Source organism: Brachyhypopomus gauderio, unplaced genomic scaffold, assembly GCF_052324685.1.
Source record: "Brachyhypopomus gauderio isolate BG-103 unplaced genomic scaffold, BGAUD_0.2 sc61, whole genome shotgun sequence".
NCBI classification, from domain to species: Eukaryota; Metazoa; Chordata; class Actinopteri; order Gymnotiformes; family Hypopomidae; genus Brachyhypopomus; species Brachyhypopomus gauderio.
In genome coordinates this window covers 126,588-153,421 of record NW_027506882.1, presented here as the reverse complement: position 1 = coordinate 153,421, position 26,834 = coordinate 126,588, and the positions used below count along the sequence as shown (strand labels likewise).

General features: G+C 41.4%; 1 protein-coding gene across 2 annotated transcripts in view; it reads left to right on the top strand.

Moving 5' to 3' along the window:
• Positions 1–15,959: 15,959 nt before the first annotated feature.
• man2a1 (mannosidase, alpha, class 2A, member 1) overlaps positions 15,960–26,834 on the top strand; it is an 81,804-nt gene continuing 70,929 nt past the window's right edge. Inside the window, exons 1-5 of one of the 2 annotated variants that reach the window (XM_076988264.1) lie at positions 15,960–16,462; positions 17,108–17,368; positions 17,915–18,059; positions 19,879–20,050; positions 20,219–20,346. In XM_076988264.1, coding sequence (XP_076844379.1) covers positions 16,328–16,462; positions 17,108–17,368; positions 17,915–18,059; positions 19,879–20,050; positions 20,219–20,346 — 841 coding nt within the window. In that variant the 5' untranslated portion in view covers positions 15,960–16,327. Of the gene's footprint in view, positions 16,463–17,107; positions 17,369–17,914; positions 18,060–19,878; positions 20,051–20,218; positions 20,347–26,834 lie in introns of those variants that run through there. The other variant, XM_076988265.1, reaches the window with a different exon arrangement.

Here is a 26,834-nt window from a genome sequence, read left to right as displayed (position 1 = left end):
CTCCTGTCTGTTTTTTTATGATTAAGGGTGGTTGCCGTATGTGTTGGATCAACAGTGTTGAGTTGGGATATTGATACTTTGGGTATCCATTAGTGTGACTTGCAGTGCAATATAGTATATGTCTGGTTTTAAACTTCTTCACGTGTGATAAACTTGTCGTGCAATACAGTGAGATTGTGGTGTGCAATAGGGGATCCTTTTTTGTGTGTGTTGTTTTAACTTCACGTGTGATAAGGATACCATCAGGGGACTCCCAACCCCACTACTGTGCCCAGCAAGGTAGCTGTTTTATTCATCTTTCTGAGTCAAACCCATATGATCATTGACAACTTCTGGAACAAATAATAAACTGTCCGTTTTTTGTACGATTCTAAATCTGTGTGGCTTGAGATTGTTAACTCACACGAAGCTTCCCCTCGCTCCAGGTCTAAACTCAGGGGTGGTGTAGTCGGGTATCAGCTAACTCTTAGATGCCACATTCTGGCGCAGTCGGCAGGATGAACCGTGTTCCGGAAGTGTTGTTTGTTAGTTGGTTTCAAGTGCATTTGAGGTGTAGGAGTAATTTTTATTTTTTTGAGGACGGGGAAAAAAAAAGCAGCTGGCAATTCAAACGAAGACCTCATCAGGACCCCACCATAGATGATGAGCTACAGAGGTTGAAGGAGCAGGTGGAGCGGCTCCAAAGAGACAATGAGAGACTCTCTGTAGCAAAAATGGAGGTAATGGGGAAAATGGTACCCAACCTGCACGTCGAAAGCAGGCATTTTATTTGCGACGAGAGAGAAAGTGTTCCAAGTTTTCTGGTTCTGCAGTGGCAGGTGCTCTTTCTGTAGAAGAGTGGGTGGAAGAGGTCCAAAGCTGTATGCGATCTAGAGGCATGTCTGATTTGGATAAAGCACTGTTTCTCTTTGATCATTTAGAAGGGGGGGCTCGTAATGAAATTAAGTACAGACCGGCTACTGTTAGAGAAGACCCAGGGGAAATTATTGCGGTTTTAAAGGAGGTTTACAGGTGCACTAAGTCGTATGTGTACTGGCAGCAGCGGTTTTTCGACAGGAAGCAGAGGGAGAGTGAGTCTCTGTTTGAGTTTTCCCATGCATTAATGGGACTTATGGACAAAGTTAAGCAAGGTAAGAGGGATGCCTTTGTAGACCCTGATACTGTTTTAAGAGACCAGTTCTGCGAGAATGTGCAAGATTCTGCTTTGCGTCGGGAACTTAAAAAGCTGGTGCGAACTGGAGACGAGGTAACCCTTTTAGATGTACGGCAGGAAGCTATTAGGTGGATGGAGGAGGGCCAGCCAGGTCGTGACCGGGGACAGCGGGTAATGGGCCACAGTAGTGAAATTCAGCTTACTTCCCAGTGTGAGGCCACTGTTGCACAGTCATCTGAGTTTGTTAAATTAAAGGAGCTGGTTTTAAAACAACAGGCGCAGTTGGATATGTTAGTTGGACACTTGGGGCCATTTAATCAGCGTTTTTATGCTCCCTCTGGACCCAGAGGCAGTCGTTTTAAACGTACGCCTGATGGCCAGCCCATTTGTAATAAATGTGATAGACCGGGCCACATAGCCCGTTACTGCCCGGCTTCCCCCCCCCCCCCAGACCGCAATAGGCCAGGTCGCCAGGTGCCACGCAGCAGTCCTAGTCAGCTGGAAAACTAGAAATCACCAGTGTGCAGAGCCACACACTGGGAAGGAATGGTTCCGGCTCAGTCCCTTGTGATTCCTCCTCTTATAGTCAGCTTGTAGGAAAGTGTCCTGTGCTGCAGGTGGCTATAGGAGGCATTTCAGTTCCTTGTTTAGTCGACACCGGGTCCATGGTGACAACAATCACTGAGCGCTTCTTTGTTCAACACTTTTCACATTTACAAACGCAAGACTGTAGGTGGCTGGGTTTAAAAGCGGCAAATGGTCTTGATATACCGTACCTAGGTTACCTGGAGTTGGATGTGGTAGTTCTGGGGCAGTGTGTTCCTAAGAGGGGGGTATTGATCGTTAAAGACCCTGAGCATCCCACATTACAGAGTCGCAAGGCAGAAATTCCTGGGTTACTGGGGATGAACGTGCTTCGGGACTGCTACCGGGTGTTGTTCAAAAAGCATGGTTCTCAGCTGTTTCATTCCCCCTTATTGCAGTCGGCGGTCCCGGCGGTACAGCATGCTTTGCACCATTGCGAGAAGATGGAAGCGGTCCTTAATGCTACTACACCATTTAAGGCCAAGGTGCAGGGTAGGTCGGCAGTGTGTATTAGAGCTGGTACCCTTTCTATGGTTCCCGTTACCTGTCCTCAGCTGGAATCCATGGAGTTCTTGTTGGAGCCTTTGGGGTATGAAGAAGGGCAGCTTCCAGAAGGCCTGCTCGTGTCCCCTACCCTTGTGGCAGCGAAGAAGGGTCTGTTTTATGCCCCTGTGGTGAAGGTGGGCAGTACAGCTGTGTGGCTTCCACCTCGCCGTATACTTGGCACAGTGCAGGCAGTGACAGTGACTCCTCCAGGGCCTACGGCATTCGTTTCTGTAGAACCCTCTTGGGATGATGGACTAGCTGTTATATCCACACAAGATACGCTGTGTATTAGCCCTACTGAAGCTGCAGTGTCTGATTTTGAGAGGTTGACCGAGGAACAGGCTGCACAGGTTAAGGCTCTGTTGCTGAAATACCAGGACATCTTCGCTAAGCAAGAGGGAGACTTTGATCACCCATGAAATTCCATTACTGGATGATGTTCCTGTACGCCAGCCTTATCGGCGGATTACCCCTTCCCAGTATGAAACCGTGAAAGCTCACATTCAACAGCTCCTTGATAGCCGGGTAATTAGAGAAAGTAGTAGCCCCTTCTCTTCACCCATTGTTTTGGTGTCTAAGAAAGACGGAAGCCTTCAGCTTTGCGTTGATTATCGGCAGTTAAATGCAAAGACCCGCCGCAATGCCTATCCGCTTCCACGCATCGAGGAGTCCTTGGATGCATTAGGTGGTGCCAAATGGTTTTCCACTCTTGATCTGGCCAGTGGGTACAATCAAGTTCCAGTAGCGGAAAAAGACAAGTCCAAAACAGCTTTTTGTACACCCTTTGGGTTATTTGAATTTAACCGAATGCCCTTTGGACTTTGCAATGCACCAGGTACATTTCAGCGCCTCATGGAGCCCATGTTTGGGGATTGCCGTTACCAGTCTGTGCTCTTGTACCTGGATGATGTGATTGTGTTTTCAGCTACCGTAGAGCAACACCTGGAGAGATTGGAGGAGGTGTTTTCATGGCTGCAAAAGCAGAGCTTAAAGGTCAAATTGTCCAAGTGTCGTTTTTTCCAACACCAAGTAGGCTATCTGGGCCATGTGGTCTCGGCTGAGGGGGTGGCCACTGACCCTGACAAGATTGAAGTGGTCAGGGAATGGAAGCGTCCTTGTCACCTGGTGGAGCTTCGTTCGTTCCTTGGCTTTGCTAGCTACTACCGACGCTTCGTGGAGGGGTTCGCCAAGTTGGCTGCGCCATTACACCATCTGGTGGGGAAGCTGAATGGACCACGACGGAAAGGTAAAACCTCTCCTGTATCCTTGGCCGAAGGCTGGGATACTGAATGTGAACATGCATTCCAATCTTTGAAAGAAAAGCTGACCTCTGCCCCAGTCTTGGCGTATGCTGATTTCAACAAGCCTTTTGTCTTGGAGGTGGATGCCAGCCATGGGGGACTCGGAGCAGTCCTGTCACAAGAACAAGATGGAAAGGTGCGACAAATCGCCTTTGCCGAGAGGAACATGGATAACTATAGCTCTATGAAGCTTGAACTTTTGGCAGTAAAATGGGCAGTGACAGAAAAGTTTAGGGAATACTTACTTGGCCATCAGTTTACCATATTTACTGATAATAATCCCTTGAGTCATCTGCAGACTGCCAAGCTTGGAGCAGTAGAGCAGAGGTGGGCATCCTGTAGTGTCTGTGCCTATGTAATACATTATGTAGTGTTTAAGTTTAAACTAACTGGTTTAAAATTCATTTCATTTCTTGCTTATGTTCAGTTGAGCAGGACAAAGAGGTTGAAGAATGTGGTTTACAAATGGTTTGGTTTAGGTGAAAAGGGACCCTAGTTCAGGGGTCAAAGGTCTGGTGGGCCCTTTCTCACCCTACTCGGTTTCCTTTATCAATATGTTTGATGGTTTACAGATGTGAGGGACCCTATGACTTCTTTGTTTAACTCGCATATAAATATGGGTAGACTGGCAGTGTTCGGGAGAGGAGATTCACAATTGGCCCGAGACCTCTCTCAAGCAAGACCATGGTGCTTGATTTGATGCTGTTCTTTTTTGTAATAAACTTATTATTGACAACTAAGACAGTGTCGGCGGAGACTTCTTCATTCATCATCACAGCATTGCTAAAGAAGAAAATACACCTCAAGAGTTGGCACCCCAGATGGGACCGTGTTGTGACTGACAGCGCTGCTGACGACCTCTGCGCACTTATTCCTGCACCAAGCCGGCAAACGGGTGAGCTGGTTTCTCACGTGTTTTGGGTGTTGGTTTATTCGTAAGGGCTGTTGTGTGGTTGCTGTCTAGTTGCACCGAGAAGAATCATTTATGTGCCATGCTGTGTTGCTGTTAGAGAACTCTCCGTTTTAAATTTGGGATTCTAAATTTGGGGTTTATTGTGGTGCATATGTTGAAATATGGGAATAGAGATAAATGGGAAATAGTGAAAATAAAGGTTTAAAGTTGAAGTAAAGAATAGGAAATGGTTTAAGTGTAGAATAGCGTAACTAGTAATGATAACAGTGTGCTAAATAACACCATGCGAGAGTAAGTTGTTTGGGCCCTTGACTTCTTAACAGTAAGACATGTGTACATTAGTCACTGCATGAAAGTTGGCTTTGTGATATAGTCTGATTTGGTTAAAAGTGTAAAGAGACTAGTGGTAACCCTGGGCCCAGGGCAATTGGCTAATAATAAGCATAAATAGAGGATTAAAGAGGAAAAGGTAAAGAGATAATGAGAAATGAGTTTAAGAGTTAAAGGTTAAAAGTTAAAGGAAAAGCCGCAGATTTGGTTTAAAGCCCTCTGGGAGGCGATGTTAGATGGGCCAGAATCCTGGAAAGTCACTAGGTGAATTTCAGGTCAGTTCAATGGAACTGGTGGTGTAGCATTAAGATTCATTGTAGGTTCCCACTCAACATTAGCTGACGAGCTGTGTTCGAAGCAGCCTGACATTTGAATTGTCTACACTTCATATGGTAGCAAAAATTTGTAATGTAAGAGAAAGATAAATGAGAAAAGGAGCGGCTATAAAGCATGCTATTAGAGAGTGTATGAATGAGTCGACTCTGAGTGTTTGAGATTTAGTGGTTTGTAAGTTTATGCCTGGTTTAGGGTTGAGAGTTGTTTTGTGCTTAGAGGGAGAGTTGTCCCTTTGCCTGGATGTCTGTTTGTGTGTGTGTGCGAGCTGAGTTGGTCTCTGTGTGTGTGCGTATCTTGGTGGAATGCCAGATGTGTGTGAAAAGCTGAGTGAGTTGGTTTCCATGGATTATATGATTTTATATTAAATAAAGGCCTATATAAATGTTAGTAGTTGAGTTATATATGATATAGAAAATTTTTGAGCCTTTTTGGGGGACTTGAGTTGTTAAAAAATAAATAATTAATAAATAAATAAAATGTATGAGCCTTTGGAAAGAGGACTTTATGAATAAAGATGAGAACTTATGAGCCTCTTTCCAGGGACTTTGTTAAAATCTATGAGCCTCTTTTGAGTGGACGTAGGATATTTGAGTAAATTATATGAGCCCCCAAAGAAGGACATTTATTCTTTGAAAGAAAGATCAGGGAGGATCATTTGTGTGCACCAGCATAGAGAAACATTTTGTTTTTGGAGTAAAATAAAATAAAATGAAGTTTTTCATGTGTGGTATAGAACTTTAATTGAGGTGGACATTTTGTAGACATATGATATGCGTGTTGGAAGATAACTTGGCGTGAACTGTGCTGCTCAGAGTGGTGAGACATTAAAACTCTGGTCTGTTCCTTTGTTTGTTCATGGTGTGTGTGTGTCAGAGAAGGAGAAGGAAGAGGGGCCACTGCTTGAGGTCTGCTAACTCCAGCCTGACAAAGGCCAGTGTGTCTACTGACAAACTTTTTGACCAATACCTGCTTCCTGAATATATATGTGTATAATCAATTAAAGTCACTAATGTTGATATATGTAGTCTGGTTTCACATTTAAGCTGTTAAAGGAAAATTTTCAGTTTGGGGTTTAATAGATGCATCTCTTGTTCTGTGTATGTAAGATACTACATGCTGTGTAGTCTTTTTATAGAACAAACCTTGGCAACAGATTGACTAGTTGATGCTTTAGTTACTTGAGGCTACTTTGATTTAGACTCTGTAAGGAGTTGTAGGTGAGAGTTTATCTCTGTGCATGGTTACTTCTTATTTGAGTTGTATTGGAGATCCATTTGTGTTTATATGGTGATTTGAGGTGTATGGGGGTTGTGCATTGGTAATGAGTAGGTGATTGTCTTGCAGTGGATGAGAATACCATTGGTGATAGTTGGTCTGTAGCTGGAGTCTATGCTTTTCCCTTGGGGGTTGTTTTTCTTTCTAGGATATTTGAAGTGCTTTTATTTACAGTTTGATAGAGTGATTGGGAGTGACCAGTATTGTGAATGTACATTAATGTGGTTTGATTCCTCTGGAGTTGGCAAATTGTGTTCTTTTTCTCTTTGATTGCAGCAAAATAGTGGCAAATAAATTTAATAAATTGATTGGTTAATTGATTAGTTATAAATACTTATTGAAAAAAGGAAGATTAATAAATAAGTACGTAAATAAATTTAAACAATTAAATTAAATTAATTTGAAAAAGAAAGAGGCAGGAAGTCAGTAAATTTTTAAATAGTCTTAAAGGAGTCTCAGTATTTTTAGTCAGTTTAACTTATAATAAGGGAATTAAGGGAGCTGTTGCAATGTCGGAAAAGGACAGTAAAGCAGTAAAAGTACTTACACCTGTTGATGTAGTGCAGAAGAATAATCCTTTAGTTAAAGGTATTGCAAAGATGTCAGAGAAATGGAATAAGCGTTGGCCTGATATAGATCAACCATGGCCACTGGAGGGGACTCTTAACCCGGATGTGATCAAAACAATGCAAGTGCTTGTGTCCACATACAAGGCAGGACAAAAGAAGGGTAGGAAAGGTAAACACCGCAAAGACAAGAGACATGCAGAGCTTGAGTTTCTTCAGTTGTTTGAAAAGGAAGGACAGAAGATGATAAAAGTTGCAAAGGAAAAGAGAGAAAGAAGTGCAGATATAGCAAAAAGTGAAAGAGAAACTGAACGGCTGACGTCAGAAATTGAGACACCTTTCTCTCACACGGATCTGGTAAAGAAGCCCCCTCCCTATGAGAAGGAAGTGAAGTTTAAGGAAATCTATCCTCAGCTCCCAGTGATCAGTCAAGAAGGCGTCTATAATGTCAGAGATGAAGATGATAAAATAATAGAAACTGGACAAGCAGAGACAACTATCAAGATGTATCCAAGTTCTAAAAGCAAGAAGGAAATGGTAAGTCTGGAAACTAAGGGTAAAATGAAGGTTAAGAAGATGGTTTCTGAAGATGATGAAAGTGACCTGGAGGAAATCAGGGGTAGATATGACCCTGAGGTCAGAAGAATGCTGGAAAGAGCGGAAAGGAAGGGAAACAGAATGTGGAGGAAAGAAGATTCAGAAGATGAAAGTTCAAATGAAAGTGAGAATGGAGACAGTGATGGAGATATTGAGTGTAGGAGTTCTTTATATTCAAGAGGGTCTTGTCTGGAAGCATCTAGTACTGGGACGAAAGAAGACAAGAGGAGAGCCTCAAGGGAGGTTGAGCGACAAGGCTCCCTAAGATCAGAAGCGAAATATGTATTGCGCTCAAGAAAAGGGAAGCGACCTGAGAAGATGTGTCCAGTCATCATTCGAGGGCAGAGTATGGAGTACAAGCCCTGGCAGAATACTGATATGTCAGACATACTTGAGAAGTTGCCTACTCTTCAAGATGGAGCACATCCGTGGATTTCAAAGTTGGAAGAGATTATGGTGGGGACGCAGCCTGCCATAGGAGACATTAAGAGACTTTTGGCTAATCTCCTAGGAGTTCCAGCTATGGAAGAGATCATATTGAAAGCTGGACTAAATAGATATGTGGGAACTGCTGTGAATGATCCTGAGTTGTTTTCTGCGAATAGAGGACGAGTGTGGGGAGCACTGAGAGATACATTTCCGACAAACGTACATCCTGATAATATTCTCATTGAGCCACTGGGCCAGGAAGAGAACCCAAGAGCCTATGTGTCAAGAGCACATCAAGTGTGGAGGAATGTCACAGGACGTGATCCAGATTTGAATCAAATGGAGCAGTCAATCCTGAGAGCAAAAATACAGAAGGGGCTGCCCTTACCAGTAAGAAGTAAACTGGCAGAAGTAGTTGGTCTTGGAAGTATGACCAAGGGTGTTTATACAGATCATATAGCCCATCAAGTGGAGCTATACAGGAAGAAAGACCATGACCAGAAAGAACAAGATCAAGAGATTCTAAGAAAACTTAATCAAATACAGCTGCTAGATAACAAGAAGAAGGAGAGAGGCTAAGTGGAAGGCTTTTGGATTTGATTCTTCAGTGTTACAAATTGCAGACCAATGGGCAGGAAGGAACTTATGGTTTCAGCAATTAACTCATTCTGTAAAATCAGTAAGGAGATTGAAATGTCCATGTGTGGTGAAAGTGCCAACGCCAAGCACATGGCCTTCAATTTTAGAGCATATATATATTTGCAGCATGGATGGACAGGATGCTGTTACATGGCAACGTTAAAGCTTCCGTATGAGGTTTTCTCTGTTCAGAGAGGGAATAGATCTGATGAGGTTCACTCTGATGCTGTTTCTGGAGATAGGCCAAGAAGAGAACTAGCACAATTTCACGAGGTGGAGTCCTTCCATTGGAGGATAAGTCTAGGAGAAAAGTGGGGTATAGGTTTGTTTCCATGGTATGGTGTAACATTTCTGGCAGATCGTATTGATAATATTACATATACCCTACAGGGTTTTGCAGATGAAACTATAAAGGGTTTTGATCATTTGACAAATACTCAGAGGAGTCACCGTCTGACGTTGCTGAAGCATGACATGGCTCTTGATTATCTTTTGGCCAAACAGGGAGGTTTGTGTGTAGCTTTGAACTTAACTGGAGATGCCTGTTATACTTTGATTCCTGATAATTCTGATAATATGACTAGTGTTATTGATGCATTGAAGAACATTAGGGATGCATTTGGTCCATCTGAAGGAGCTGGATGGTCTGCGAATGCCTGGTTGCGAGAGAGATTAGGATCAATGGGAGCAGCGATGGTTCAGATTTTGATAGCGGTTCTCCTATCATTGTTTGTGATGTTTTGTGGTTGTACGCTGGTGTTGACCTTTGCGAAGGCTATGATATTGAGATGGGTTGGAGTTGTGATGCCTGGAGATTCAGTTCAGATGCCGTTGTTGCAGAGGTCTGATATAAGTGATGACGAGGAGGTGGTGATAGAAGGTGAATTAGTGGAAAAGTATCCATTTTGATATTTATTCGCATTTATTGTTTTGACATTTGTTGTTGTTTTTTTAAGTATTCTAGTAGTTTTTAGTACAATAGAGTGTATGAGTGTGTGTAGGGGGGAAATGGAACAAGTGACTTATAATTTGGAGTGTGAAAGTATGATATGGTGAATTTTGCATTTCCATATAGGATTAAGTCTGTGTTTGATGTTTAATTCACATACATCTGTTGTTTTTGCAAAGATACTGGTTTGTGTTTGTTCTTCCCCTCCAGAGCAAATAGTGGGGAAGGCTGCTATGAGGGGTTCAGGAGCTAAAAAATGGACAATACAGAAGGACTCTGAACAAGGATGCTGAGAGATGGTGTCCAGAGTCCACAGGCTGTCGACACTACACTGAGAGTCAAGCTGCTGAGGAGCTGCAGATTGACATCAATATGGTTTCCTTCGTATATACATCTGCATACTAGTAGATTGTGTGATAATATTAATCTGAATAAAGTATAATCATGTGTTTTGAATGTATTCTATGAGCAAATATGATGGTTGATGGTGATATAGAATGATGTTTCTGTTAGTTGGATGAGTACATGTGGGACCTCAGATGTTTTGTTTTTTTCGATGCTAGGGAAAGGGGTAACTAGGTAAGGAAAGGTTCGAATTTCAGGTCCGATGGGTCGACCAGCCTGGATTTGAACATTTTGACTTTATTTTCTGAGGTTTCTATATGTATTTGTTAAGCTATATAACTACTTCATTTGCTTGAAATATCCTCCTTTTTCAAATTAGTCTGGAGTACTTTATGTGGTCGCCTAGGCAGAGGGGCCGTAAGAGAATTTTCCTGTCTAGATTGTTTGATGGACATTTCAAGAAAGATTTCTGCCTGACAGGTTTTTTGCTCTTACACTCCACAAAGATGTTGTGTTGTTAAGTGTGCTGTAGGAAGCACTATAGGAGAGTTGTTATAATGTGATGGGTACAAAAATGTCTGACATGTAACAAATATGAAATTTTCTTTTGTTTTCGAGACTCTGCGTAGTCTCGAAGGGGGGAAATATGTAGTGTCTGTGCCTATGTAATACATTATGTAGTGTTTAAGTTTAAACTAACTGGTTTAAAATTCATTTCATTTCTTGCTTATGTTCAGTTGAGCAGGACAAAGAGGTTGAAGAATGTGGTTTACAAATGGTTTGGTTTAGGTGAAAAGGGACCCTAGTTCAGGGGTCAAAGGTCTGGTGGGCCCTTTCTCACCCTACTCGGTTTCCTTTATCAATATGTTTGATGGTTTACAGATGTGAGGGACCCTATGAGTTCTTTGTTTAACTCGCATATAAATATGGGTAGACTGGCAGTGTTCGGGAGAGGAGATTCACAATTGGCCCGAGACCTCTCTCAAGCAAGACCATGGTGCTTGATTTGATGCTGTTCTTTTTTGTAATAAACTTATTATTGACAACTAAGACAGTGTCGGCGGAGACTTCTTCATTCATCATCACAGCATTGCTAAAGAAGAAAATACACCTCAATCCCAACTGGCATCCTTTAACTTTACCATCAAGTAAGGGAAGTGGTTGCTCTCCTGGGGCGCTCCCCCAGTGATTTGAGTGCTTTGCAGCAAGCTGACCCGGTGATCGGGCCAATATGGAAATTCTGCTGTGAGGGCCGACGGCCTGGAGTCGAAAACCGGGACGCTTTGGGTGGCCTCAGTAAGGTGCTGCTGAGGCAGTGGGACCGGCTAGTGGAGCGTGAGGGTGTACTGTACCGTTTGGTTCATCCCTCAGGAGGCGGACCAGAGTATTCCCAACTCCTTCTTCCACTGTGTTTACAGAACGAGGTCCTCCGAAGCGTTCATGATGATCATGGCCACCAGGGCACAGAGAGAACCCTCCAGTTGCTGCGGGACCAGTGTTTTTGGGTGAACATGCCTCAAGATGTGGAACGGTGGTGCCAACAGTGCCACAGGTGTACACTGGGAAAGGCTGTCCAGCCGAAAGTTCAGGCCTTTCGAGGGAAATTTTGGCCATTGACTTCTCCGTGTTGGAGCCTGCCAGTGATGGCAGAGAACATGTTTTAGTTCTAACTGACATCTTCACTAAGTATACCCAGGCCATTGCCACTAAAGATCAGAGGGCAAGTACTGTGGCTCAGGTGTTGGTACAACACTGGTTCCATCGGTTTGGCCCCCCAGTCCGCATTCACTCTGACCAGGGGCGAAATTTTGAAAGTCTGTTAATTAGGCAGTTGTGCAGAGTGTACCACATCCAGAAAAGTAGAACCACCCCTTATCATCCGCAAGGGAATGGGCAATGTGAATGGTTTAACCGTACCCTACATGACCTGCTGCGAACCCTGCCACCTGAGGAAAAGAGACACTGGCCCCGTCACATGCCACAGCTGACCTTTGCATATAACACCACCCCTCATCAGACCACTGGACAGACACCTCACTTCCTCATGTTCGGCTGTCATCCAAGGTTGCCTGTGGATTTTCTGTTGGGAACTGGTGAGATCACACAGGGCACGGAACCACTGGAGGAATGGGTAGCTAAGCATCAGCAAAGTCTTCAGTTGGTACATGAGCATGTGAGGCAGAGGTCAGAGGAGCAGGCTCAGAGGCGTAATAGGAACAACAATGAGCAGGTGAGGGATGCTGGATTTGAGGAGGGCCAGTTGGTGTATCTGAAGAATCATGTGACTGGGCGAAACAAGATTCAGGACCATTGGAATTCCTGCATCTATCAAGTAGTCAGAAAACCCACAGGCACAGGGGTCGTGTATTCGGTGGCCCCAGCCTATGAAGAAGGACCGATTCGACAAGTACACCGGGTCGAGTTAAGGGCCGTTCCCGAAGGGCAGCAACCGGGACAAGAGGGGGTAACCCCGATAGTTCCTGAGCCCAATTCGTCTGGGTCACAATCATCTGATGAGGATTCATCAGCCAGCTCAATAATTCTGTGCATGGGAGAAGAGCCCCAAGAAGCTCTCGAACCAACAATGGCTGTTATTCCAGATGAAGTAGAAGCACTACCAGCTCCAGACCTTCCACGACGCTCAGTTAGGTCCACAGCAGGCCACCATTCTAACCTTCATAGACTCCCAAGAACCGCCGTGAGAAGGGGTGATGGAGGGGCCTTGGAACAGGACCATTAGTTGGCCAAGGTGCAGGCTGTCATCGTCGGGGCGCCGATTCATTTGGGGGGTGGATTGTAGCCCTAGCATGGTCTGCCCTCTGGTGTGTGTGATGGAGTGGGAGGAAGCAGGCAATCACGGGGGCAGCTGTGGTCCTGCAGTTCAGGTATTTAGGCAGACAGCCCGGGGTCCTTAGAGCAGAACAGTGTGGCTAGGCTAATAGCGTTTGGACGAAGAACTATTCTGAATAGGCATGCACATGGTAAAGGTACGTGGTGGTCGTGTGTAGGCACTTGACTAGAAATATAATGTGACCAGCTAGTGCTTAAGGTGTCTTTTTACTTGCAAAGTGTGAGATCAGCATGGAGACGCCGTGATTCCCGGTAGCGTGTTCCTTGTTTGGAAGCAGAGCTGAGGTGGTGTGCGGTGCCGCGACCGTGTTTACTCTACAGCTCAGGACATATGGTGATCCCTTGAAGGTATAATGCAATGTATATTATACCTTCGTATCTCTTTATTCTATTATACCAATGTATCTCTTGCCTATGGTGTTTTAAATTCGGCATATTAGTGACATGATTTCTTATTTTCTTTGATCAACCAGGTTAATGCAAGCGACTAGCTTTTGATTGATGCCGGCCACTTTGTAACAGACTATACAGTGCTTGGGTTGCCAGCTGCTTTTCCTTGTATTCTTTTGCTTTTATTCTTTTTTTTGTTCTCTCCGTATTGATATGTCCCCTTCGTGTTGCTGTGGTTTTATGATTATACTCCTGTCTGTTTTTTTATGATTAAGGGTGGTTGCCGTATGTGTTGGATCAACAGTGTTGAGTTGGGATATTGATACTTTGGGTATCCATTAGTGTGACTTGCAGTGCAATATAGTATATGTCTGGTTTTAAACTTCTTCACGTGTGATAAACTTGTCGTGCAATACAGTGAGATCGTGGTGTGCAATAGGGGATCCTTTTTTTTGTGTGTGTTGTTTTAACTTCACGTGTGATAAGGATACCATCAGGGGACTCCCAACCCCACTACTGTGCCCAGCAAGGTAGCTGTTTTATTCATCTTTCTGAGTCAAACCCATATGATCATTGACAACTTCTGGAACAAATAATAAACTGTCCGTTTTTTGTACGATTCTAAATCTGTGTGGCTTGAGATTGTTAACTCACACGGAGCTTCCCCTCGCTCCAGGTCTAAACTCAGGGGTGGCGTAGTCGGGTATCAGCTAACTCTTAGACGCCACAACTGTAACACCCGCTACGTTCAGTGTTGAGCGCGTTGTTAAAGGAGAGGCAGCATGGAGTAACAGAAGCGGCAGAAAGGGGGAGCGGAGAAGTTACATGCGAAGAAATTTAAGAGTCTCAATGTAGATGCTACAAAATGTGTAAGAATCACAGACATGTTCACTGCTGTAGCCTCCGCGTCCTCTGTAGGTGAAGACAGCAGCAGCAGACAGGGAGAGCAGCAGCCAGAGATGCAGGTGTGTGAAAGAGAAACCGAGGGACAGACTGAGAGGGAAAGTGTAGTACGTAAGCAGGTAGTAACATTAGGATAACACGGGGACTTTATTACATGAGAATGATGAGCAATGGCTATTGATTAGTATCAATATTAATTGGTATTTGCATACTTCCCAAAATCTGGCAGGCAAGTGCCCTTATTCTGATAAAATAGCAAATGGTCAAGACTGAGAAGTGTTGGATAAGCAGCAAGTGTCCATTTTAGGCTATCATAGCATTTTAGATATTTAGGTTAAAGGTGTGTTGAAAGGCTGCACAGTAGTTTGAATTTGTAGCCTCTATGCTGTGGTTCAACATGTTTTAAAAGGCACTCAAAACATGTAAAATTACAGATTTAAAAACTTATAAATGATAAATAAAAGCTTTGCAATTTAAGCATGATATAAAAGTAATATTAGCAAAAGACTTGCCCACACTGAATAAGAGTAAAACGGTGTCAAATGCTTTTAAGACATAAAGCAGCTTTGTTTGTAGCCGGATACAAATACATGTTATAGCTGTTTAAAGGAGGGAGTACCTTTAACCTGAAGAATTGAGCTGTTATATCAGAGAAATTCAGAAAATACATATTAGAGATTATTGCAATAAAATCATAAAAGTGATTGTGATATAATAATGTTAAGATTGAATCCAATTACTTTAACCAGTAATAAAAAAAAAACGTCGCACTCTACATACATAAATTACAAGTCGGTTGTACTCCACTAATTATAAGGGGCCGGTCTAAACCAAAAATGCCTGGGCCGATTTTTTTTTTTGTCCCAGTCCAGCCCTGAATGCCTCAGACACCACGTAATAGGATGTGGCACTGGCGAGCCAATAAAAAAGGATGTCCACCTCCAGGGCCTTTCCCCAGCCATGATGGTACTCCCCCTCGAGAGCATCGACAAGGGAGTTGACAGTAGCTCGTGACAGGTGAAAGTCTATTTTCAACTCTGCACCACTGAAGTACAGACGAAGGACAGGTGTACTGACATTAAGATGACAGTAATGTTCTCTCCTGTCAACCTGTATGAAGGGGTTAAACAATAGGAATTTGTTATGTTTAGAATGTGTATCTTCATATAAATTAGTGTTTGAGATTGTCTTACTTGAATTCATTATTGTCTCTCAAATAAGCTTTATTTTATTCTTACGTTTTTAGAAGTTAATATATTTCCATATGTGTAGCGAATTGCATTAACGTTTAATTTCACTATTGGACAAGATCGAGTTGATGGCAAAATACTGTAGGCTATGATATTTAGCCCTGTGGATTGCGGTAGTAATAAATGTGTGGTAGGCTATTCTTAGCTGTCTGAGATAGTAGATAGATTTTGTACTCACGTTAAACTCCTCAAAAATGAATGCCATAAAGGTAGCTGTTAAAATCTTTCTTCTCTGCCTTCTCTCATGGTATCTTCTAAAAACCAATAAATAGTCCGACATTTTGAGACTTCAAAAGAAGCGCTAATCTCTGGTGGCTATACGTTCACGTGACCCCGAAATATTCTTTGCTTTTGCCGCATAGGCTACTGGAAACTACTGCATACTACTACGAGGACCAGTATGCAGTATCCAGTATATACTGAGTGCAGTATGCAGTGTGTAGTAGGCTATTTCGAACAGAGACACTGTATTTAGTTGCATGTGTGCAGTGTTGGGAAAGAAAGACTGTCATCATCACGGCACATCGAAGTTAGCAATCGGTAGGTGGCGCATTTTCTCAGTCTGATCTATATTTCTTGGTTATTGGTAACGCAAAATGAGTTCCTAAAGTTGGAGGCAGGGTCGTTAGTTTTTTGTAGGGTTTTGACCGTCACGATTTGCTGAATCACACAAACACTTCCGCATGGTTAAAACTTTGGCGACGACTACGTACTACGAAGACTAGTCAGTGGTTGGCCACCAAACATAGCATATTGTTTTTTGGTTTTGGACGATTGCAATACTCTCGGAAAAACTTTTATTTGCGAAAAGTAGCACTTCCTCGTGCGTTTCCGACGTTAGTTTGATTGTTCATGGGGCCATAACGCGCATGGCACATGTCAACTTTCAAATAGAACACTGCAACTTTCATTTGAAAGGACAGGATAATTATTGACTTTAACATCATTTTCACTGCAATACAAGACAGAAATGAAAATCAGCAGACAGTTCACGGTTTTTGGCAGTGCTATATTCTGTGTGCTGGTATTCTCATTGTATCTAATGTTGGATCACCTTCAGTTGGACCATATCAAAAACCCCATTAATGGAGAGAGATTACAGAACGTAAGTACATTTTGAAGCTTCGTGTTGGTTTTAACGGATATAATAAAGTTTGCGACACAGAGTAGCCCATATTTGAATGTAAGACTGCATGTTATCGTTGCGACTGATAAAATGCATGTTAAAACCGATACATTTATAGTTCTAGTTTGTAAAATATTTAACCGTTGGTCAGTGTTGAAACATCTGAGATTTACAGCCTCAGCACGTCATGGTAAGATTTTGTTAAGGATCATTACGTTTTAGCTTGCTTATATCTGCTGAATATTCTGTAGAGAATGTTAATGTCCACAACAGTGTCACCTAACAACTTATGGCCGTGAGACTTTTGTAATCCTATGAGCCGGCGAAACCTGAAAATCTGCATTCAGAAGTTTACTGAAGCCCAGAGCCCAATTGTTGGACTAGTAGGAAGAATAGGCAAAACCATTTAGCTTCATGAAATGAAGGCAAATGTAAAGGTAACAATGTAACTACATGTAAAAAAAAGTTAAAGTAATTCTGGATCACATTTTGCAGGCTAAGCAATGTATGATTTCTATTTCTAAGTTGTTTTATTAACACTTAGAAAGTGTAACCAGAAAATATGTTTCAGACAAGTGTCAAAATGTATGCTAAAATACCCCCCCCTTTTTCATTCTTTTCCAGGGGCAATTGGTCATCCTCCAGGACAAAATAGATCATTTGGAAAGATTGCTTGCAGAGAACAACAAGATCATTGCTAACATTAGAGATTCAGCAATTAACCTGAGGAAGTCAGTGAGCAATGACAAAGGGCCTCTGGAATCTGGAAACGTGAGCCAGAGATTGGTGGACTTGCTACACTTTGCTCCAGTTTGGGTGCCCATTCCCTCTGAGGATTGTCAGTTTTCTGCTCAAACATATTCCAAAGCAGCAGATGAAGTACAGGTAGGAAAAAGCATAACAGGACCAACTCATTACACATTCTGTTGTTTATGCCCAGATGTATTAAGCTAATAATAAAAGTTTATATTTAGCATAGTTTTAAAAGGTAACATTTCACAATACGGCATCTTGTTTTTAAATGTTATTTTATTGTTCATTCATGCATCTATTTACATGTGCTTGTAAGACAAGAGGAGTGAGAGAAGAGTCTAAAATTAAATTACTAGTAGTAGTAGCAGCAGCACAACCTGTTGGTCATATCTCATGCTCACTGTTCATTTGAGCTTTTCTGGACTGAGTCATTCCTTGGATCTGTTGGAGATGTTTTTGAACTTTCTGACTGGGACTGCTTAAAATTCTACCCAAATGATTGATATATATATATATAAATATATAATCTAATTATATATATTAATAAAATATTTTAATAAAGATTAGCATCAGGGCAAGTTTTGCAACATCGTGAAATCTGGTGAAACTTTGTTTCATTTTGTAATATGGAATTGCATGCTTAACAACCACTATTTCTTAAATAAAACACTATTTCAGATGTTGCATGTGTATGACATGCTCAGCTTTGATAACCCTGATGGGGGAGTATGGAAGCAAGGCTTTGATATCTCGTATGAGGAGAATGAATGGGACAAGGAACCTTTACAAGTGGTTATTGTGCCCCATTCACATAATGACCCTGGTAAGGTACATTTATCCTTGTTGTGTTGTAGATATAAAAATTAGTTTTTGTATATTCACCACCTGTCCAAATTTGATTGAAGTTTCACTTTTTAGTCAAGCCTTTGTTCACCTCTGTGTAAGGGCCTAATTCAGCTAATTGATGCAATAGACAAATCTTTTATCTTCCACATGTTTTTTTGTTAATAGCACCATTAGTTTATGTGGGCAAAAGCCAATGTGTAATGTCTCTGCTTCCACATTTGAGTTCTGACTCTTTATTTTTCTTCTGTAAGGAAATGCATTCTAGAGTGGTTTTTAAGCTTTTGTAACCATGTCTGGTTACAAGTCTAAATTATTTAAACAAATATGGAACAAATATTCAATTAGGAGTATTGCTTATATCCTATGGTATTTGATAGATTTTTATAATATGATAGATTATTCTGTCATGTCATTTTCAGCCTATAATAGGTTGTTCATGCAGAAAATTTGCAAGCTGATAATAGCACAATGTGTTTTTATAACTGCATTGCTGCTTTGCAAAAGGATAATGATAAATGTTCACAATGTTTTTCTAATTTGAGACTAGGTGAAAGTGGCACAAATTTGCATATTGTTATTGCCCATAGCACACAATTAGTTTAAAACACTGAATTCAGAATCTGTAAGTGATCACTGCTACTTTTGGGGTTGAACTGTGCTGATGTAAAATACATATTTGCAAACTTTCATCCCATTGATCACATATTTATATGTCTACAACCATCACAACTTTATCATTTAATTGACCAGGGTTAGTTGTAGTTAAACGTACCAGCACTGCCACACTGGTGCAGTTTAATCCAGTTTCATGAATGTGCCAGGAGGTAAGTTAATGTTTCAGCTTCAGACAGGTCTGACTTGCACAGCTGGGACACAAGCAGCACACATACACAAACATGTCACTAAAGGCTGGCTAGGTCACTGCCCTTTGTTCCTGGCTTGAATTGATCATGTGTGTAGTAGCCTGATCTACAGTGTCCAAAAAGGTATTTTTAAGTTGCCATTCATCTTAGAGCGTATTAGTTTTGCAGTTTCTCTTTTAAATTGAGAAAGGATTGTAAACAGATTTAAATAATTTAAACAGATTTGAACCCTACCAACCCTCCTGTCCAGTACACAGTTAAAGATAGAATTACAATTACAAATTTAAGCAGAACCTTAAATGCAATATTTTTATGAACTTCACACTAAAATAACTGATGCTTTATATCTACTGCTTGATATTATTTATTGAATTGGAAATGTGCTGCTAAATATTAATCATTAGGTGTATTTTGACAATGGCTGCTTCTACACAGTGAGGTGACTCTGATAACATTATTTAAAAATATTAATGTTAACAGTTGTTTTTATGCTGTTTAAATTATGTGCTGTGAGAAAATAGGTCTTAGAATTGCTTTAAGAAAATGAAACATACTTTCAAACATCATTGTTGGTTATCTGAGGATCAATCATATTGCTTCATTTCAGAAACAATAAGTGAATATTGAATGATCAGTGTTTCTCTCATCAGGTTTTTATTAAAGAAAATAAATGTAAAAATTTGTTATCTTCTGAAGTGTAATGAGTCTAAAATCTATCTTGCTGATTGAGAAATGTGTCTATAAATCTACATTTTCATTTTGGGTTCCATATATTCTCTTACAGACCTACACTGGAACTGAAACAGTTTGCTTCCTATGTTTTGTGTCCAGTGTCTTATTTTCATATTAAATAAATATGTAACATGTAACTTATCAATAATAATTAATGTAGCTATTAATGAAACCATGCTATTGATTTCTTGTTTTGATCAGGCTGGCTGAAGACATTTGATGATTACTACAGAGACCAGACCCAGCATATTCTGAACAACATGGTTGTGAAGTTGCATGAAGATGAGCGGCGGAAAATGATTTGGTCTGAGATTTCCTACTTTTCCAAATGGTGGGACAACACTGATATCCAGAAGAGGGATGCCGTTAAAAAGTAAGACTTCTTTGTACTTTTATTTGCTGTTCTTTTCCCATTTTATTTATTCATAATTTTGTATAATTCCTATCACTCAGTGGGTGGACAGATACTTTTCTTCATACATAGGCCTTCTGCCAGAGGCATGGAAGATTGTTTGAATTGTTTGTCTCTTTTTTTTGGAAGACTGATAGAAAGAGGCCAGCTGGAGATAGCCACAGGAGGCTGGGTAATGCCTGATGAAGCCAACACACATTATTTTGCATTGATAGATCAGCTCTTGGAGGGCCACCAGTGGTTGGAGAGAAATTTGGGTATGTAAAATTGTATTCTCATGTTTCCTTTGAAACAATCAAAACAAAATGCAAAAGTCAGTTACCGAGCAGGCCAAGTAGCATTTCACAGAATTTGAATGCTCATTGTTTTTTCCAACTCTGTAGTAGGTTGAGAACAGGTATTCAAAAATTAAGTTTTATTTGTACATGTAAGAAATTTGACCTCAGTCTCACAATGCTCAGCATACAGTATCTGAGTAAAGTTTGCACTTGTGTAGTAGCATAGACATTCATACTGGAGTTCTAGTTCTATCATACCATACAGTCACAACCACAGTCATATACACCATCACACTCGAATGCAGCAAATGTTTATATTGTAGCGTGTGACAGAAATGATGTCATTCTTGACATGACTGCACCCCTTGCCTTCAGAATTGTCATGCTTAAATGAGACTCTCATATCAGCAAATAAGAGTCATGCATGTCCTTGACTTTGCTCTTTTATTAGCAAAAACTTAGCACACACACTACAAGTACAGCACGAATATGGTAAGTACAGCTGAGTGTGTTAGACTAACATTAACGTAACTACACTAACAATGTTAACCAGAGCACACTGACCAATGCTAAACATAATCAGTCCTTAAAAAGTCTTAAATGGTATTAAATTTCATTTTTGTAAAATAAGGCCTTGAAAAGTCTTATTTTGTCTTAAATTTTCAACCACAATGTCTTAAATTTGCGGAGCTAAATTTAGGGAGGAATAATTCCGTCAGGCATGTGTTCAACTTCGGGGGCGGAAATCGGTAGCCGTGCAGTGCACAACCTTCGCAGTATTGCTCGCAAGTATTCCGGGCTTAACGAACACCCGTAGTTGTTATAGTGGCGGGATTGAATTTTCATGCGGGCTGTATGTACGTTAATGTCTGTTCAGAGAGATGGGGAAATGCAAATTTAGCCAGAAATGGTTGGAAGACCTGAAATATTCCTGGTGGCTCAGAGCTGATACCAGCGAGGCTCGTCAGCAGCAGCCTGTAACTGCGTTCACACCGAAAGCGATAAAATCGCTCTCCGTCGCCGAGTCGCCAGCATCGCGTCGCCTGGGGTCCAACATCGCCGGCATGCAGCACGTGACAGATATGCAAATCACGTTTTTAAAGCAGGACGCAGTATTTATTTATTTTAATCTATTGATGACAGGACACATGATTATAAAGGAGTGCATGTATAAAACATAGTGTGTGTGTAGTATATAAACCTAAAATGTTTATGTAATTTTTTTTACTTTTTACCCCAGACCCAAAGATTAAACAGGAATTAAAAAATCATAACCAATAATAGGGTATATGCTAATTTATTGCAGATGTTTTTTAACAAATGAACAGTATTCCCTCCAAAAATAAACATTTTGTACTGTAAATAAACAGTGACACCTCGTAAAGTGCGGGACATCCAGAGACAGCCACTATCAATCTCTCCTGCATTTTGCAATCCGAACAAATAATCAGTAGGAACCAAAGTCAGAGGTGCGGTTTCGGAGTAGGGTGCAAATATACTTTCTGATTGGTAGTCGCCGCCGCGCGTCACTGCTCATTTGCATAAAGTTGAGCCGAGCTCAACTTGTTCGCGTCGCTTGATTCGCTCAATTCGCGTCGCGTCGCTCACCATCGCGTCGCTGGGTGTCGCTCACTCTCATTGAAAATGAATGACTTCCGGTCGCCGTGTTGCTCTCGTCGCTTTCGGTGTGAATGCACAGTTATATCAACGTTTTGCCCTGCTGCTGGCGCTACTGCAACGGCCAGCAGTACAACAAGAGAACCATTCAGTCGAGCTCTGCTCTACGTCGCATTCACGCTGTATGCGGCTTTACCAATACTTTGAAGGCTGAGGTAATATGGGCGCTAAAAACAGAGTCACCAGGCATACAGATCCAACGAAGGAACTGACTCATTGTTTAAAACCATGTTCCCTGATTCTGCCTTCAAGCCTGGTTTATACTTTCGCGAATGACCGTAGCGCACGAACCTCCGCGAATGGCGGAAGCGTTGCAGTGTTCTCCGAAATGATATAGGGTAGTGTAAAGAAACACTCCTCAAAAACAGGGAAAGGAACATTTACCTGGTGAATTTTAATGTTGCTTTGTGTTTCAGGTTTGAAAAGTGCTGGAATTTAGGCTAAAGTATTTGAAAATGCTTGAAATTGTAACTACTTCGTTTCACAACAAATATCTGTCTGACTGAACAGTTCTCTTGTATTAGGTTAACAAATACGAGCCTCTTGTAATTCCAGGACGAAACATGAGAGAAAGTGAAGACGTTAAGATTGGGCGTTTTGAAAATAAAACACCATTAAATAATGTAAAAAAGCGAATAATTTCGAGTATATGTATAAATATTTAACCTAATTAAGTTTAAGGTGCTGGGAAATATTGAAATGGACCTTTAAAGTGACGTACAAGTGCTTTAATTCCACCTTATAAAGGTGAATGAACCCTGCAAACATGACTTTGTTCATTGTGCTGAAGCGCGGCCCATGCGAAGTTACAAAATTCGAGAGGTGCACGACCTCGCGAATCGACAGCGCGTGAGCCGCTCACGCACAGGCGAAGCCACCGCGATTGCGTCATTTTCGCCGCGCGGACCCTCGCGCCGCTCGCGACGCATCAAGTATAAACCAGTTATAATAATCATTTACTTGCTGAACAAGCCGAAGGGAAAGCAGGAACCCTGATGGCCCAGGTGATCACAAAATCAAACATCCTGAGAAAGCGTTTCAGAGAGAAAGTAGCAGAACTGAAAGGGGTTGAGCTTGAGCTGGAGTGTGAATTGAAAAACAGGAAAATGGCCTTGTGTGTGTGTGTGTGTGTGTGTGTGTGTGTGTGTGTGTGTGTGTGTGTGTGTGTGTGTGTGTGTGTGTGTGTGTGTGCGCGCGCGCACGCACCCGCGCGTGTGTGTGAGCGTGTATGGTATTATGCTGTTGTCAGTGTTTGAATTTTGTTTTGTATAAAGTTTCATTGTGTATACTGTACAGTGAAAAATTGTAATGTTTGTGTCTCGTATTGTCTGTCTTGTGCATTCACATTTGAAGTTTTCAAGCAGCTAGATTAAATAATGTAAATGATCAGCCTGGTCCATCCGCCACAGTCTCAAAGAAAACAATCAGTAACACTCTACGCCGTCAAGGATTTAAATCCTGCAATGCACGCAAGGTGCCCTTCCTCAAGCTAACGCATGTCAAAGCCCGTCTGAAGTTTGCACATGACTATCTGAATGATCCAGAGGAGGAATAGGAGAAGGTCATGTGGTCTGATGAGACAAAAATATAACTTTTTGGTTTAAACTCCACTCATCATGTTTGGAGGAAGAAGAATGATGAGTACAACCCCAAGAACACCATCCCAACTGTGAAGCATGGCGGTGGAAACATCATTCTTTGGGGATGCTTTTCTGCAAAGGGGACAGGACGACTGCACCGTGTTGTGGGAAGGATGGATGAGGCCATGTATCGTGATTTTGGCCAACAACCTCCTTCCCTCAGTAAGAGCACTGAAGATGGGTCGTGGCTGGGTCTTCCAGCATGATATCAACCAAAAACCCACAGCCAGGGCAACTAAAGAGTGGCTCCGTAGGAAACATCTTAAGGTCCTGGAGTGGCCTTGCCAGTCTCCAGACCTGAATCCAATAGAAAATCTTTGGAGGGAGCTTAAAGTCCGTGTGGCCCAGCGACAGCCACGAAACCTGAAGGCTCTGGAGGAGATCTGTATGGAGGAGTGGGCCAAAATCCCTGCTGCAGTGTGTGCAAACCTTGTCAAGAACTACAGGAAACGTCTCATCTCTGTAATTGCAAACAAAGGTTTCTGTACCAAATATTAAGTTTCTTTTTATGGTGTATCAAATACTTATTTCACAATATATATATATATATATATATATATATATATATATATATATATATATATATATATATATATATATATATATATATTAGGGCTGGGTATCGATTCAAATTCCAAGAATCGATCCGATTCTGAAGATTAAGAATCGATTTAATCCGATTTAATCGATTCGATCCGATTCGATCCAATTCGGGGTTTAGTGTTATTAAAAATGTATTTGAGCTGTTTCCTGACTATGTACAGAAGCAACATGTTAAAACTAGTATTATATCGATATTAATCAGCAAATAGTTACTGGTAGTTGGTAGTTACTGACGGCTGGACAATAAACAGAGGACATCTTTGAGGTGTCTATATCTGCAACAGTGGACTCCTACTGGGACACTAACCAGTGCATTATTATTATGATTGAAATAATTAAGAAGTCACCCAAAAGCTGTTGCTACCAAATGCATTTTTATTTTAAAAGTGCTCACACTTAATAAACTGAAATTATAAAATGTAAACGTGTATTTTTCTTTAAAGTGTGAATATAATAACAGAACTGTCACGTTACGGTCCCCAACCCCTCCCTGTTGGGCGTGTGTTAACGTTGTCTGCGTCTACTCGTCTGCGTATCTCCGCGGGTGCGGGTGCGTCTTGTTATAATCCTCACCTGTGACTCGTCTCGTCATCACGTGGGGTTTATGTGGTTTGTCTATTTAATGTGTGTTCGCGCAGCGTCCTGTGCTCGTCGTTGTTTGAGTCACACATGTTCTATGTAAATGTGTTTTATGTGCGCTGTCTGCGCTTTGGTAAATGTAATAAACGATTTGGAAAGTGCAAAGGATTATGTCTCGTCCATCGCCTTGCGCCCAACGTTACAAGAACATTTTTAACTTTTTTAAATTGTAAAAACACTGGGTAAACTGTCAGTGACATGGACTAACTGTAAATAGTCACTGACACTGGATAAACTGTCCTGCTTTTAGATTGCCGATTTGACTATCGTCGTTACCGTCACTGTCCGACGCCATGTTGTTTTACAGTTAGTTAGACCGAGCACGCCTGCGTGAATTCAGTGACGAGGCGGGGGTAAAAGATTACTAAAAAATCTATCTTTGGACGTACGAATCGATTATCAGATCATCTTATGCGAATCGATTCTGAATCGGAAAATTGATTTTTTCAACACAGGCCTAATAAATAAATAAATATATATATATATTACACACACACACACACACACCCTCAAAACGCCAGTGTCAACGTCTACAGTGAAGAGGTGACTCCGGGATGCTGGCCTTCAGGGCACAGTGGCAAAGAAAAAGCCATATCTGGCTAATAAAAGAAAAATATTAATATGGGCAAAAGAACACAGACATTGGACAGAGGAAGATTGGAAAAATGTGTTATGGACAGACGAATCAAAGTTTGAGGTGTTTGGATCACACAGACGGACATTTGTGAGACGCAGAACAACTGAAAAGATGCTGGATATTATTATATATATATATATATATATATATATATATATATATATAATATCCAGCATCTTTTCAGTTGTTCTGCGTCTCACAAATGTCCGTCTGTGTGATCCAAACACCTCAAACTTATATATATATACACATACACATATATATATATATATACACATATATATATACACACACACACACACTACCGTTCAAAAGTTTGGGGTCACCTAGACAATTTTGTGTTTTCCCTGAAATCTCATACTTTTATTTATCAAATGAGTTGCAAAATGAATAGAAATATAGTCCAGACATTGACAAGGCAGAAATAATGTTTTTTTTTTTTTATTTGAAATAATTTTCTACTTTAAACTTTGCTTTCGCCAAAGAATGCTCCCTTAGCAGCAATTACAGCATTGCAGACCTTTGGCATTCTAGCTGTTAATTTGCTGAGGTAATCTGGAGAAATTTCACCCCATGCTTCCAAAAGCTGCTCCCACAAGTTTGATTGGTGACTGTGCTGGCCACTCCATTACCGATAAAACACCAGCTGCCTGCTTCTTCTCTAAATAGTTTGTGCATAATTTGGAGGTGTGCTTTGGGTCATTGTCCTGTTGCAGGATGAAATTGGCTCCAATCAAACGCTGTCCACAGGGTATGGCATGGTGTTGCAAAATGGAGTGATAGCCTTCCTTATTCAAAATCCCTTTTACCTTGTTCAAATCTCCCACTTTACCAGCACCAAAGCAACCCCAGACCATCACATTACCTCCACCATGTTTGACAGATGGTGTCAGGCACTCATCCAGCATCTTTTCAGTTGTTCTGCGTCTCACAAATGTTCGTCTGTGTGATCCAAACACCTCAAACTTTGATTCATCTGTCTATAACACTTTTTTCCAATCTTCCTCTGTCCAATGTCTGTTCTTTTGCCCATATTAATCTTTTTCTTTTATTAGCCAGATATGGCTTTTTCTTTGCCACTCTGCCCTGAAGGCCAGCATCCCGGAGTCGCCTCTTCACTGTAGACGTTGACACTGGCGTTTTGCGGGTACTATTTAAATGAAGCTGCCAGTTGAGGACCTGTGAGGCGTCGATTTCTCAAACTGGAGACTCTAATGTACTTGTTTTCTTGCTCAGTTGTGCAGCGGGGCCTTCCACTTCTCCTTCTACTC